Source organism: Corythoichthys intestinalis, chromosome 17 (assembly GCF_030265065.1).
Source record: "Corythoichthys intestinalis isolate RoL2023-P3 chromosome 17, ASM3026506v1, whole genome shotgun sequence".
Lineage (NCBI taxonomy): Eukaryota > Metazoa > Chordata > Actinopteri > Syngnathiformes > Syngnathidae > Corythoichthys > Corythoichthys intestinalis.
Genome location: NC_080411.1, coordinates 32,203,071 through 32,219,139, shown reverse-complemented (window position 1 = coordinate 32,219,139; position 16,069 = coordinate 32,203,071). Strand labels below are relative to the sequence as shown.

At 38.9% G+C, this 16,069-nt stretch overlaps 1 protein-coding gene across 1 annotated transcript in view; it reads right to left on the bottom strand.

The window, feature by feature from the left end:
- The window catches only part of oaz1b (ornithine decarboxylase antizyme 1b), a 19,040-nt gene extending 2,971 nt beyond the window's left edge, over positions 1-16,069 (bottom strand). Inside the window, 5 exon segments of the mRNA XM_057818647.1 lie at positions 2,926-3,011; positions 7,473-7,645; positions 7,721-7,807; positions 7,809-7,866; positions 15,851-16,069. Of these exon segments, the coding sequence (XP_057674630.1) occupies positions 2,926-3,011; positions 7,473-7,645; positions 7,721-7,807; positions 7,809-7,866; positions 15,851-15,975 (529 nt within the window). The 5' untranslated portion in view covers positions 15,976-16,069.

The window sequence follows — 16,069 nt, the reverse complement described above, 5'->3', positions numbered from 1 at the left end:
ACCTCTTCAATCTCTGTAGCAATGCTGACAACACCCCTGCGACGATCTTTAAAAGAAAGCATTTGGATGCGACGCTCAGCATGTGCGCTCAGCTTCTTTGGATGACCAACCAGCAGTGAACCCTGCTCTTTTAAAACGCTGGATATTCTTAGCCACTGTGCCGCAGCTCAGTTTCAGGGTGTTGGCAATCTTCTTGTAGCCTCGGCCATCTTCATATAGCGCAACAATATGTCTTTTAATATCCTCAGAAAGTTCTTTGCCATGTTGAAACTTTCAGTGACTCCTATGACAGAGTGTGAGAGCTGCACTACAAATTTGAACACACCTGCTCCCTATGCACACTAGGGGTGCAACGGTTCAGTTAGCCCACGGTTTTGGGATCACGGTTTCGGTTCGGTTTCGGTTTGCGTTTTGCTTTTTTTTTTTTTTTTTTTTTTTAAACTGCCTTTATTTTGCTTTTAAAAAATGAAATAAACACTTAAAATGTAAACATTTTTGACTGTTAAAATGCCTCTTAGCTCTTTGGCAAGTGTAGTGACTGACTACTGAAATACACAGTAGTAAAAAAGCTACTTGGCAAAGTAACTGGTGATACCTTTCATGTTTTTTTCATAGTAACCTTTGCTATGTTTGGAGGTCATTTAATGTTGTGAATCAACCGATAAAGTTGCTCCCGTTTTTGCTTTAGTTCCCTTCCGTCTACTTTAGACATGTGAAAATTTTATAACTGTTTCATCCTTTAAAGATAGACTCAAGTCAAGATTTTACCGATTTAGGAGTATTTTGGATAAAAAGTTGCTAAGGTTCGCTCGGAAGGTTTACTACAACAGAGCCTTTCTGAGAAGTATACTGCTCTAAAATGGCGGCTGTTTACTAACGCTAGCGAGTGTCATTTCGCTTGTAGTTCTATATCCATGAGATATCTAGGCGTAGATTGTATGATGTCGGCCACGGTCAGGAAATTGAAGCCACCTAGCCTAGCATCGCGTTTGCTACAGCGTCTCAACAAGCACTCTTCCCTCTCCGTGTCTGACTTTTCTCGTGTCATTCAAGTATTAACGAACATTGGCTCCTTGCAGGAACGGATGAAAAAAAAAAACGCAATGCACGAAAAACGTGCAGATTTTGGACGTAACGGACGGCGTACACATTTAAAAACCAGTGCTCACGTGTACAAATTACGACGAGACCGTACAACTTGACAGGTATGAATTATAGTGGACCGTAACAGTTAGGTAGTAGCACGGGACGTCCAACTATCAGCGGTCAGGGCGAAACTATGTGCTTTCGTGAAATCATCTTCAATGGCTTTGCGTGCCATTTCTTAAATGTCGGGGATTATGTTGTGGGCGAAATATGTCCGCGAGGGAACAATATAACGCGGGTCAAGCGTTGCAATTAAATTAACGAAGCCCGCATCTTCAACCACGGAATATGGTTGCATGTCTTTTGCAATGCAAATCCCCACTGCGTGGGTTGTTTCTTGTGTTTTTCTGACCTGATATTGTAAGGCTTTTGGAACGCCTCTTCTATTGACCCGTGTGTTTTCACTGGTGTCATCTTCGGGGTTGTCCTGCTCTGAGAAAACGATGTCTGTGGGTGATGCCGGCTGAAGTGCTGTTAGAAGTCTTGCCGTTAGCATAGGGAACAAGCGCTGAGCAATGCTTGCAAATTGTTTTTTGTTTTTTTCAATATTTTCTCTCCGTCTGCATTGTAGTCCACGGGGAAACCGAAATGTTGCCACACCGCAGATTTGAAAGAAGCCGGTGCTTCCTCAAAATTCGGTCTGTCGACTCCTCCGCTCGCCGTAACTTTTTTTGTTTTCTTTCTTGTTTCACTTTCACCTCGCTCGTAAGCGAGAGAGGGCGTTACTCGGCTCCTATTACACAGGTGCTTGACAGCGATTGGACATTTACTCGTGGAGCGGGAATTTCTCCACAGCTGCGCTTCACGTCACACACAGGCACACAGAGTTTGACCAATTCATTCCACAAGCGTTCGGAATAAATTACTGTAATTGCAAAAACACAAAGGCGCGGTTCATAAAGGCGTATTGAACCGAACAGGGCGAACCGTTCGGTTCGGTTTTGAACCGCGAACCGTTGCACTGCTAATGCACACCTGGACCTCTTAACACTCACGAGTCACATGACATTTTGGAGTGAAAACGACAAGCAGTACTCAATTAGGACATTTAGGAATGTAGTTTCTAAGGGGTGTACTCACTTTTGTTGCCAGGGGTTTAGATATTAATGGCTATATTTTGAGTTATTTTGAGGGGAAAATAAATTAACTATTATACAAGCTGCACACAGACTACTTTTCATTGTGTCAAAGTGTCATTTTGTCAGTGTTGTCCCATTAAAAGATAATACTTAAATGTCTGCAGAAATGCAAGGGGTGTACTCACTTTTGTGATCACTGTGCGTAAATCATAAATTTCTTAGGACGATAGCGGAGAATCGATAATTTAATTTGTAATTTATTAACTATTACTTTGAGGCGCCATCAGTTTCACTAATTAAATTACTTCCAAGTAATCTGTTACAACTGCCTATTATTTACGTTTTTCTGTACTAGTACACATTACAAAAAAAGATTCTCGTTTCACTTTACTAAACAAAATTCTTTCTGCTGGGATGCACCTGATCAAGGTCGTCTTGCACTTTAATGACCTAGAACCTTTTTTTGGGCAACATAACTAATATACTTCTCCAGTAAAGTTCTCAACAATCTTAAAAGAAAAAATGGCACGCAGTACACTGATGCGCCTTACGTTTTGAAACAAACATTGATTAATTGTGCGCATTATCATCCGAAAAATACATTTATGTTTATGCTGAGGAAAAGCAAAAACAAACTTTTTAAAAATGACAATGTTGATATTGGCAGTTTTGCCGTCTGAGCCCTTGCGTGTATACGTACCACGATCATCCCTGTTCTTGTAGAAGCAGACAAACACGCTGAGCACTTTCAGATGTTCTTCAGCATATTCCAGCAGAGACACTAAACTGCACACAAAACAATTATTTTATACTCCTGTATAAATTGTTTCATTTATGACACAAAATTGGTGTTAACCCAAAGCCTTTTTTTGATTAATACCGATTAGCTATGAATTTGGTTGGGACTGGCTGGAGCTCACCAGCTCACCTCAGGCGGCTTTCTGAAGGCAGGCATTATACAGTGGTATGAAAAAGTATCTGAACCTTTTGCAATTTCACACATTTTTGCATAAAATCATCAAATGTGGTCTAATCTTTGTCAAAATCACGCAGATGAAAAAGCTGTCTGCTTTAACTTAAACTACCCAAACATTTATAGGTTTTCATGTTTTAATGAGGATAGTATGCAAACAATGACAGAAGGGGGGAAAATAAGTGAACCATCACATTTAATATTGTGTGCCCCCCGCCCCCTTTGGCAGCAATAACTTCAACCAGACGCTTCCTGTAGCTCCAGAGCAGTCTGACACATCGACAGGCATGAAAATCTCTCACCTTTCGGCGAAATTCGCCGTTTTGAAGTCAAAAAGGGCGACCTACGTGAATTGCATAGATCCGAGGAGAATTTTTTTTTTTTTTTTTTTGGGGGGGGGGGGGGGGGGGGGGTTATTTAATTATTATTATTATCATCATGTGATTAACTTAGTACGTAAACTGAGCACTTAAGAAATCCAGTCAGCAAATCCTAGATGCTTCGCTGACGAGAACCAATCATCGGCCCAAACTGCGTTCCATTATTCCAATCGCGCGCACTCTTTACGTGTACATGGAGTGCTTGGAGAGCCTTTGGTTGCGTTGCAAAGCTGCGAAAACAAAAAGCAGGCCTTATCCAGAGTGCAGCATACACACTTCCCTGCATTTGCCAGCAGATTGAATTTGGTGAGTAATGCTTTCAATCGTTTTCATATTTTGCGATATAATAAAGTTACTGCCATTCGTTGCAGCTTGCGTTGAACACTGCCAGAGCTTGCCAAATCTCCCGTGAAAAAATAGCTCCCGTTAAATTGGCGTCAAACTTGTGTATTTAGCGGTTATATTAACGAAGAAACGCACTGTTGAGTCAAATTAAGCGGCATCTCTCGGATGGAGCGGGGCGCCTCGCATCGCTCCCGTCGTCCGCCTGAGACACGTTATTTTCGTTTGGGACTCTAGCTGACGAGTGGTGGGAATGACTCTTGCTTCTTAAAGCTTTTCAGAAATACAGGGATCCCTCGTTTCTCGCGATTAATGGGGACCAGAACCCGCCGCAATAAGTGAAAACCGCGAAGTAGCCCCCCCCCCATTTTTTTGTGCGTGTTCGATGTATTTATTCAGATTTTACATTGGAAAAAAGATACATATATATATATAAGACAAGTTTTTTCACTTTTTTCACCAAAGTATCATTTATAAATGGTTTTCAAGCACTTCAAAGTGTAAGAATTATGATCAGTTTTAAACATGTTACTGCCCCACCGAATTATTTTTAAACAAGAATAAAGTAGTAAGAAAATGCTTGGCTTTATTAAATGCTTCATAGTGAGTCTACTCAAACCCTCTCAGGCTTTGTTAAACGGTGATTGACACATGTGCAAAGTTTTTCTTTTTATATATATTTTTTTGTTTGAAGCAATTTATTTGATTGAATAATAAAGAAAAAAAATGTCCTTGCCAAAATGTGGCCCAAACACAAAACTACATTACTTCAATGGAAAAATTTGTTTCAATCAAGAAAAATAGTTTTCAAATGCTTTTTTTGTCTCAAATTTATTTTTGCAATCAAAAACAATTTTTTTTTGTTGAAGTGACTTTTTGGGGATTAAAAGTATATACTGTATTTTGATTGAAGCAACTTTATTTTTGATAGAAGTAACTTTGTTTTTTTGATTGAATAACAAAAACACAAATCTACCTCCATCGTTATTGAGAGAGAAAGAAATTAGGAAAGCTTTAAAACTAAAAGCCACCGGAGAGTCTTTTTTTTTTAAATTATTATTATTTTTTTAAATATTTAGATTTCATTACATAGACATGCCTCGTAGGGAAAGGAGATTGAGGGGTAAAAAAAGGAGTTGGATGAGGCTGCTAAAGGCAGTGGATACCTCATCAGCTGGGTGAATAGCAGACCTGGTAAGAACAAGTTTGCAAGGATAGTCGGCTATTAAATACAATTATAAACACAATTACAATGTTATTTTTCTATAAGATTTTATGTCATTGCTTTATTAATCATTAGGTGCTAGAGTTGTTAAGTATGGATAATAATGAAATAATAGTTTTGAGAAAACTGTGCTGTTGGTGGCTCAGTGACCATCTGATGTGTGTTGTTCTCAGATGAACAAGTTGAGGAAGGAAGTTTTGATGCAGAGGCAGACTGACTGAGTCACAGCCAGAAAGTGTTGATGACAGTTTTGATTTCTATTCACTGTTACCCCCTCCCAATTACAGTATGTCACAGTCGCAGCCAATTATTATCTAAAGCTGTTTAAAATTGAAGTTATGTTGTTTTAAGGTGTATTAAATACTTGTTCATGTGCCCCTTTTGATCTACAAGCACCTGCCCCTCCACCGGTCTCTGCACGGCCCTGCTGAAACACAGTGTGGGTCGACAGAGCTCAATATTTTGTTGGGGTGTACAGTGTACTGGAACATATTTCCTCCACACCCTTCTCACCTTTTTAACCCCTTACCCATTTTCATGCCTGCATCGATCAGGACTTATCTTGGCCCATTCTTCTCTACAAAACTGCTGTAGTTCAGTCAAATTACTGGGAGTTATGGCATGAGTTGCTGTCTTTAGGTCATGCCACAGCATCTCAATGGGGTTCAAGTCTAGACTTTGACTTGGCCACTCCAGAACGTTTATTTTATTCTTCTGAAACCATTCTGAAGTTGATTTACTTTAGTGTTTTGGATCATTGTCTTGTTGCAGCATCCATCCTCTTTTTCTCTTCAACTGTCTGACAGATGGCCTCAGGTTTTCCTGCAAAACGTTTGAATTCATTCTTCCATTAATGACTGCTAGTTGTTCAGGCCCTGAGGCAGCAAAGCAGCCCCAAATCATGATGCTTTCTCCATCATTCTTCACGATGGGGATGAGGTGTTCATGTTTGTGAGCTGTTCCATTTTACCTCCTCGTTGTGTGTTACTCCCAAACAATTCAACTTTGGTTTCATCGCTCCACAAAATATTTTGCCAAAACTTCTGTGGAGTGTCCAGGTGCCTTTTTGCGAACAACGAGCAAAAATGTTGTTTTTTTTAGACAGCAGTGGCTTCCTCTGTGGAGTCCTCCCATGAACACCATTCTTGGCCATAGTTTTACATATAGTTGATATGTGCACAGAGATATTGGGACTGTGCCAGTGATTTCTTTAAGTCTTTAGCAGACACCTGAGTGTTCTTTTTTACCTCTGAGTATTCTGCGCTGAACTAGTGTAGTCATCTTTGGTGGACAGCCACGCCTTGGGAGAGAAGCAACAGTGCCAAACTCTCTGCATTTGTAGACAACTTCTGACTGTCTATTGATAACATCCAGACTTTTAGAGATTGTTTTGTATCCTTTCCCAGCTTTATACAAATCAACGATCCGAGTCTTCAGACAGCTCTTTTGACCGAGCCAAGATGCACATTAGACAATGCTTGTCATCAAGACAATTCTTACCAGGTGTGTGTTTTATAGTGGGCAGGGCAGCTTTAAACCACTCATCAGTGATTGGGCACACACTTGACTTAAACTGTTTGGTTAAAAATTGGTTTCAATTGCTCTTTAAGTCGCCTTAGGCAGAAGGTTCACTTACTTATCCCCCCCCCCCCCTTCTGTCATTGTTTGCATGCTATCCTCATTAAAATATGAAAAGCTATAAATGTTTGGGTGGTTTTAGTTGAAGCAGACACTGTACTTTCATCTGTGATATTTTGAAAAAGAGCCGATCACATTGGATTTGATGCAGAAATGTGAGAAATTCCAAAAGGTTCAGGTAACTTTTTCATACCACTTTATATATTAGGGGTGTGACAAAATATTGAAATCTTGATACTTTGCATCCAAAAAGCATAGACTCCACTATCAGTTGACAAGAGAGCTACTACAGACATTGCGCCACGGCTTCCCGTAGTGAGCTCATAAACTCGTAAACTCAATATATAAGTTAACTAAACTCAAACACACACTGCATTCTAACGCCGGATTTAGGTGGAAACAGGACGAGAATTTTAGTGCATACAAGAAGGCAGGAGTGTCTCAAGAATGATTTGGTCGAGAATTCAAGGTCATTATTAAATAAAATAGCACCATGCATGCACTTTGAAACGTGGGAAAAAAATGATGGAAAAAAATAGCAAAACTTTAGCTTGAAATATGTACGTAAAATGAATGATAACTTATGATAACATTTAATTAATCGTCAGATTAATCGATTATGAAAATAATCATTAGTTGCAGCCCCAATCGTGACGTTCCCACTCCTAATATATATGTGAGGAACTCACCTCTCCTTGCTGCCTTCAGGCAGTGGGTCAAGAGGGATCTCCACGTAGAGAGCACTGCTGCTCACGACAGCGTCCCATTGAACTGTCTTGCTGATGGTGGGATGACTTTGGAAGTGAAGTATCCCGGGGCGACCGCTGCCCGCCGGCTCCTCGCTGACGGTCAACTTCAAGTCCTGGCGGGAGGAAGAGGGACATTTTAGAAGGTCGCCGACTTTTAGTTGGACAGAGGCGGAGGGTTACGATTTTACCGAGTGGAGCAACCGAGCTGCAGGAGCGTGATCCCGTGTGCCATTCCCTCGCCCACCTGGGATCTTCAGGGGTGGGAGAGGGGCATCAGGAGCACCACAGAGGCCCTGGGCCGCGGGTACTACTACTACTACAGTGCGTTGACAGACTGCAAGGAGGGCACAGAAAAGCAGGCTTACCACTGGAACCAGAGGGGGAGGGAGTGAGTTGGTACAGTTATGCGGTTGGAGAAATTATTTTTTCCAATTTTCTTCTTATTCTACAACTTTACACCCTACATGCCTTTACGAATAGATTCACATCAATTAATAAATTAGTTCCCAACGAATTTGATATTGATATTGATAAGAATTTGAACGATTTTTTGCCAGCAGCTATGAGCAGTCCAGTTGGGGATCTTGTTTGTGGGTAAAGTGAGGCTGCGTGTGCGCGCCAGAGATTGGAGCAGGAGAGTTCACTGCTACACTCAGGTTACGTTGTCGAATCAATAATATTACAAAGTGTCTCTTCTGTGTGGTGGATCCAGTGTGCCTCTGTCAGAGGTTAATAAATGAAACCAATTATATTGTTTGTATGTTACTACTTAGCACGGCATTCTAAGTTAGCGATTATGCTAATCAGTGTCTTGAGTGTCCGTTTATATTGTTTTGGAGAAGCATATTAGCACTTGTCTCATTTTTCTATAAAGAAACCACATACATACAGTGTATCACAAAAGTGAGTACACCCCTCGCATTTCTGCAGATATTTAAGTATATCTTTTGATGGGACAACACTGACAAAATGACACAATGAAAAGTAGTTTATGTGCAGCTTATATAATAAATTTATTTCCCCCTCAAAATATCACCATTAATATCTAAACCCCTGGCAACAAAAGTAGGAGTGTGCCATCTTAGGCACACAACGATTCGATTTGATTACGATTATTGACGATTGCGGTTATCACGATTGTCGATGCATCGTACATTACTAATTAATACAGTAGCCAAACAAATTTATGTCCATTATTTATTTAAAATTTCCTAATGATTCAACAGGAACAATGGAAACATGCCCATACAAAAAAAAGCTGCCCTTAAGCTGTTTTATAATATATATATATATATATATATATATATATATATATATATATTTTTTTTTTTTTTTTTTTACAAGAAAGTGCAAAAACATTAACCATTTTAAAGGGAGTACTTATTTCTCTCAACAAAACAATAAAATTTACACAGGTGGAATGAATTCTACATTTTCTGGGAACAAAGTGTCTTTAGAAAATAAGACTTCTTTTATGTGGGATGGCGTGGCTCAGTGGTGGAGTAGTTGTCCCCCAACCCAGAGGTTGTGGGTTTGATTCTCTGCCCTGACGAACTCGCCTAAGTATCCTTGAGCAAGACCCACATTGCTCCTGGTGCTGCGTCACCAGTAGGTAGATGGCGATGTAGTGTAAAGCGCTTTGAGCACCTTGAAAGGTGGAAAAGCGCTATACAAGTAAACACCATTTACCATTTCAACCAATTTACTTTGTTTTCACAGATTTCTGTACTATTTCACATGTTTGTAGTGTTACCGCTATACTTAATCATTGTTTTACAAGTTCTGCATATGAAATACACGTTAGCGAATTAGCTAATTAGCTTAGCGCTCGGCGCTAACTATTAACATCTCAAAAACAACAATAAAGGCTAAACAGTACAAGAGGGTTCGTGAACTCACCTCTTATAGATGCACACGTGTCTTAGCAACATACTCAGGACTAGGCATGTGCCGATATGAGATTTTGACGGTACGATAACAGTGAGCAAAAATACCGCAGTTTTACGGTATCACGGTATTGCAACTATAGCTCCAAAATGTGTTATTTTGAGAGGTATGGGTTAAAAAAAAACAAAAAAAACTTTTTTCCGGGATTTTTTTATTTTTCAGAAAATATTTGCAAATTGGAACATGAATATTATGTTGAAATAAATAAACAAACAAATATTTTAAACAAAATTAAAATAAATAGAACTTATAGACCACCCACAGCTATGGTTGCTCAAGATTGGAGCAAGATCTAAATCAACTGCTATAAAAAAGTAAAAACACATCTAAATAAAATTGAAAAATATTGACTGTACTTTTTTTTTTTTTTTGAGGGGGCAAAAGCTCAAGTGAAGTTTCGCCATTTTCAGCCTCTGTGTCAACTCTAGTCTACATGTCACGTCTTTGTGTTAAAAAGACGCAGAATTCATAAGTTAAAAATGGATAAGTCAGTTAAAATGTGAATGTTGTTGTGCAAAGGTTTCATCTAAAAACACTGGGAGTGAGACCTCTCCTTGTCCAGCGAGCGTACATTTGTGCTTAGGGCAAGATCATCTGTCGCAATTAGCGATCTTTGATGTTAACCCTTTTCAAGCTTCAAGCTTGTTTCTCGGTGGCCGTGAGCTTTATAACCTCGACGAAGTTGCTCTCCCAGCTAAGACTAGGCTAACATTCGTCTTTGTAAGTTTTTAGTTCATTTGTATTTTGAATTTGAAAGGAAAATGTGTGTTTTGTTTTTGGCAAACTTTTTCATGAATGACTTCCTGACATTCTGTTGTGTTTGTGCTAATTAAGCTACTCACACGTGTAAAATACTATTGTACGACGTTTTAAAACTGTATATTTCAGTTACCATGATTTGAGACTTCCATAAATTCAAAAAAAGTACGCCTTTTGTTTGGAGTGTTTCTTTTTTGGTGTTTAGCAGAATAGCGTCACTGACACACACACATCAACAACCGGAGAGGGAGGGGTGAGCGCTGCTGCTCCAAGATACTTCTGGCTGCATTTTTTAGACTTGTAAAATAGCGAATACCGTACTACGTTATGATGGAAAATTTCAGTGGTTTTGAAACCATGACGTTTTCATACCACGGTAAACCTTGAAACCGGTAACCGGCACATGCCTACTCAGGACAGGTCTGTTCCTACCTGTCTCATACACACAATTATTTTCCAGTCTTTTAAAAAGGAGTAAATCTCTCTCTCAGTAACCAGTAGCATCCATCATAATGTGCACGCACCCGTTAACGGTGCTCGGGCAACAGACGTGTCTTGAATTTCGTTCTGCTACGAGCGGCTGCCAAAAAGTTATGAGGCAAAATCATTTTGAACCTTTATGAATCGTAATCGAATCGTCACATGTTGAATCGCGATGCATGGAATAATCCATTTTTTTTGGAACACCTCTAAACAAAATAGAGTACACCCCATAGAAACTATGTACATCCCTAAATGTCCAACTCCAAACTGAGTACTGTTTGTCATTTTCCCTCCAAAATGTCATGGAATTCGTTACAGGAGTGCCTTCAGCATTGCTGCAGAGATTGAAGAGGTGGGGGGTCAGCCTGTTAGTGCTCAGACCATACGCTGCACTCTACATCAAATTGGTGTGCATGGCTGTCACCCCAGGAGGAAGCCTCTTCTGAAGACGGTACACAAGAAAGCCTGCCCGTCTCATCAGACCATAGGACATGGTTCCAGTAATCCATGTGCTTTGTTGACATGTCTCCAGCAAACTGTTTGCGGGCTTTCTTGTGTCTGTGTGGGGGGTGCGTGTATTAAAAAATATATTTTAAAAAAATATTTATAGAATGTTTTTCTAAAATTCATATTCTATTCTTTGCTCAAATGACGCAGCTAAAATTAGGACAGGATTGCACTATTTCAGTCGTTTGCATATTTCAGTCTAAGTAAGCTATAATTATGCACTTATAGCTCTAGAGCATATATTTTTCTATTTATTTAATTTGCCAAATACATATTTTTATACTGTAGTCAACTGCCACGTCCAATTTCGTTGTTCACAATGTTCTGTTATTGACAATTACAACTAAGACCTATTCTAACATGCTCTGGGGAAAAAAAAAACCTGAAACCTTGAAGTAAACACTTGTGTTGAGTAATTATGTCACAGCTGCCAATAACAATAAGTTGTCTGTTTGAAGTGTACTGTTCAAGCTGTAAGTCATTTGTGTTACAATGACATGTTTGCAGTCATCGTTTTGATTTTTATAATGTTGTACATTGTTCAAGTCATACAAGCTGTTATAAATGTTCATACTTGAATTCTTATTGTTTACAAGATTTTTTTACAAACTTAATGTTTAGACTGCATGTACAATTGTTAAATATGTTAAATTGAAAGCTGGTAAATAAATCAACGACACACGGCTAATTCGTATTTCATGCATCGATTCAGATTTTCAAATTATAAAACAGTCTGTTTGGGCGAATTTATCGTCATTTATCGTTATCACGGTAAATCTGCTCAATTTACCATGATACGTACTTAAGGCCGTATCGCCCAGCCGCTGCCCAATTTTTATTGGCTCGCAGAAAACTAGACAATATCATTGAATATGGCCCGCATAAGCAGCTTAAATCCAGCATACAGTGATCCCTCGCTACTTCGCGCGTCAAACTTCGCGCCCTCTGTCCTATTTCGCAATTTTTCACTTATCTCGGTGGGTTCTGGTCCCCATTAACCGCGAAAAACGAGGGATCACTTTTTTTCTCTCTCACTTCTCTGCTTTACTACTAGGTTGCTGTCGCTTGTCATTTTCCCTTTGTTCTGCCAAGTTTCAGTAGTTTGAATATGAATTTTACTCATCACTTTTATCTACAAACGCTTTTTTTCCCTAAACGACTTTGCTTCAAGCTTTGCTTACGGTATTGAAAACGAGTACAGAAAAATGTAGACGTGCACCACAATGCATAAGGACGCTACAAGAGCCCGCATCTCCTTCACAGCCATTTACAGTTATAGACATTTTATAGACAATTCATTTCAACTGGGAAGCCTGACATTACGTAATCACGTTTCACTACCATCAGCGGTGGGTAGAGTAACCAAAAAGTCTACTAAAGTAAGAGTAGCGTTACTTCACAATAATATCACTCAAGTAAAAGTCATCCAAAAAATGCACTCAAGTACAAGTAAAAAAGTATTTTATCAGAATACTCAAGTAATGAGTAACATTGTGAGTACCTGCTTACGCTGTTAGATTTTATTAAACAATGGTATTTTCGTCAATCTATATAAACTGTTATTATTATACTGGACTATAACCTATGAGATAACCACAGTAAGCCAAACAAAAAAATTCAGTTCTGGCGAGATAAAAATAAATAAATAAATAAATAACAAAAATGAAACATTCGTCAAAAGAGCATGAGTGCCCTCTAGTGGAGAAAACATATTTCATGTTATAAAACTAAAAGGATCATATCTCCAGTTTTCCGTGGTCAATTGGTGTCGAATAAAAACTGGGAGATTAAAATCTGCGCTTTCGAGTCATGTTGATGGCAGCGCTCTATGTTAAATACTTAATTTTAGTGCTGCAACGTTTAATCGATTAACTCGAGTATTCGATTAGAAAAAAAAAAATTCGAATTAAATTTTGCTGCTTCGAGTATTCGCTTAATTAAAGTGGCGTTGTAATGATTTTGAAAATGTTTGCATTTAATTTTATTGATTTGGGTGGATACACTGCCTTCTAATCTGCCTCATTTCACATGGCGGAATCCAGGTGCTCCCTGTTAAGACAAACATAAGCTAAGTTTTTGTTTGAACTAATCTTTTTAATGCATTTGTAATTTAGTTTGTAGGTATATTTAGCCTATTTTTGTGGAAATATGTATCTGAACCATTATTAAGAGCACTGTTAAAAAGTTAGCATTTTATAGCATTTGAACTAGCAGACTTTTGCTATGTCAGTTAGCCAATTGTTCTTTTGTTGTACATGGATCCTCCTTTATTTTTTATACCGTTTGAGGCTCAGCTCAGGTAATTTAATTTTTCATGTTCCTTATCCGATTACTCGATTATTCGAACTAATGGCTCGTCGATTATTCCACTACTAAAATAATTGATAGCTGCAGCCCTGCTTAATTTTTTACTGTGCTTTAAAGACGCCACGTGCCAGTGATCATAGAACGGCAAACTTGGGTCTGATTGGTATAATGGAGTCATGTTGAGATGTCTCATTGGTAAAACTGAGTAGAGCCACTGTTGGCATCTCTGGCAAGAAAAAAATGTAAAAATCTAATATCTACATATTAGATTTTTAGATTTAGATTAAAGAGGAATATTTTAAACTACTAGAGTAGCCCAAAAATAGTGGAGTAAGAGTAGCGTTTCCTCTTCATAAATCTACTCAAGTAAAAAATATGGCTTTGTAAAACTACATTTTTCTCAAGAAGTTACTCAAGTAAATGTAACTGAGTAAATGTAACGCGTTACTACCCAGTTCTGTCTACCATTGACGGCGATAGACATCCAATCTAGAGATGTCCCGATCGATCGGTATCGGAACTGGCAAAAAAATATCGGCCATGCCTTTTTAAAAAGATTTTTTAACCAAATCCTTTTCTAATTGTATTTAACGTTACAGACCTAATATGTTACACTAATCCAGAGTCTTTAGTTTAGGCTTAAGGTAGGGTTATCAAATTTATACCAATAACGGTGGTAATTAATTTTTAAAAAAATATATCACGTTAAATATTTAACGCAACTAATGCATGCGGTGTACAACCCACTCACGGATTATCGAGCTCAATCTGTAATGGCGCCGTTTTACCCATTGAGAGAGATAAAATGCAGCGTAAAATGAGTAGAGTGAATTTTGGCAGCCTTTGGAGCCTTTTTTTAATAGGCTAAAGCCTTACAATCCCTTTCCCTACGATAAGAAATATCATGGGGAAGCAATGTGGGCAAGCAAGGTAGCAATTAATTTTTTTCTTAAGGTAGCAATTGATTTTTTTCTTAACACCTTTTTTTTTTTTTCCTAACGCAGAGAAGATATATCAATTGGTAGCACTACGCACAGTCATGGTTCCACTACCCATCATGCATTTGGGTTGAATGGCTGCAGTATCATTTACTGAAAGCTCAACAAATACACTAGATGGCAATATTTAGTCACAATATACAAAGTCACAAGTCTTTCTATCTGTGGATCCCTCAGAAAGAATGTTAATAATGTAAATGCCATCTTGAGGATTTATTGTTATAATAAACAAATACAGTACTTATGTACTGTATGTTGAATGTAAATATTCGTCCAAGTTTTATTCATTTTTTTTTTTAATGCATTGCTAAAATGTATATGATCGGGAATGATTGGAATTGAATCGGGAGAAGAAGAAAAAAAAAAAGCAATCGGATCGGGAAATATCGGGATCGGCAGATACTCAAACTAAAACGATCGGGATCGGATCGGGAGCAAAAAAAAAACATGATCGGACCAACCCTAATCCAATCCAATTTGAGTGGGGGGCTGGCAACGATACCAGTCAAAATGGATTGGACGTCTATCGCCGTCAATGGTTGCAGGTGAGTTAATACTTGAAAACAACTGACACAATTAGATATTCTGAAATCAAAAAATGACAAACGGAGCAAAACCTGGCTTTGGGTTGAATCCTCTCCTCGTCGGAGTCGTCTAAAATTGGCCCGCTCGCTGCCATATTCAACGCAGCGTTTGTGCTACATGCTAAGCCAGACCCAATAGGACGCCAGTACGCACTTTGACGTCATTACGCAATTTGACGTCGCATCAAGCGGAGCCTTGTCTTACATAACCTGACACTTCTCACGAGACTGACGTGGCCCGCAACGTTTAACAATAAATCAAAAAGTTAAAAGCGTCAAAATGAAATCTTACGCGATGTTCGTTAGTAGAGTTAAAATCATTTAAAAAAATAAGTAAACTATATGTGGTGGCTCATCGTCTTAAATGCGTAGTGACGCACTTGGGCTAAACAAGGAAGTGGCTTTAAAAAGCGCTTATCCGACAATAGAATCAAAGGGAACTACTTTAATAATACGACACATTGCCACACTTGACCTATTGGAAAGCGATGTTTAATTAACAGTAAGCCCTAACAGTTCTTCGTCGTAACGAATAACCGAACGCCGAAAATGTTCATTTCGCCAGCCCAATTGTTATCTTAATCTCAAAGGGTTACCAAATGACTCATTTTTCGCATTATAAACAGTAAATAAACATTTAATTTCACTTTATAGAACACAACCTAGTCACCCCTCCCCCACACATCATTAGCATCTTTAGCTCACTGGAGCTAACCCACACTTGCTGACTTACTTCGCAATCATGTCACAAATACCGCTACTTAAATCCGCCATGGCAGTGATGGGCTGTTGTTTTCTTTCCTTTTCGCGAGCAAAGCAATGACTGTTTAGGATCCGCTGGAGGTTGGATTTTATCATCCGGCCTCGGGTAGAGACACGAGTGACCGACTGCTGCTCTTTCCTCCCGCTATGCTCCTTGATGAGTGACCGAACAAGAAAACCGTAAAGCGAG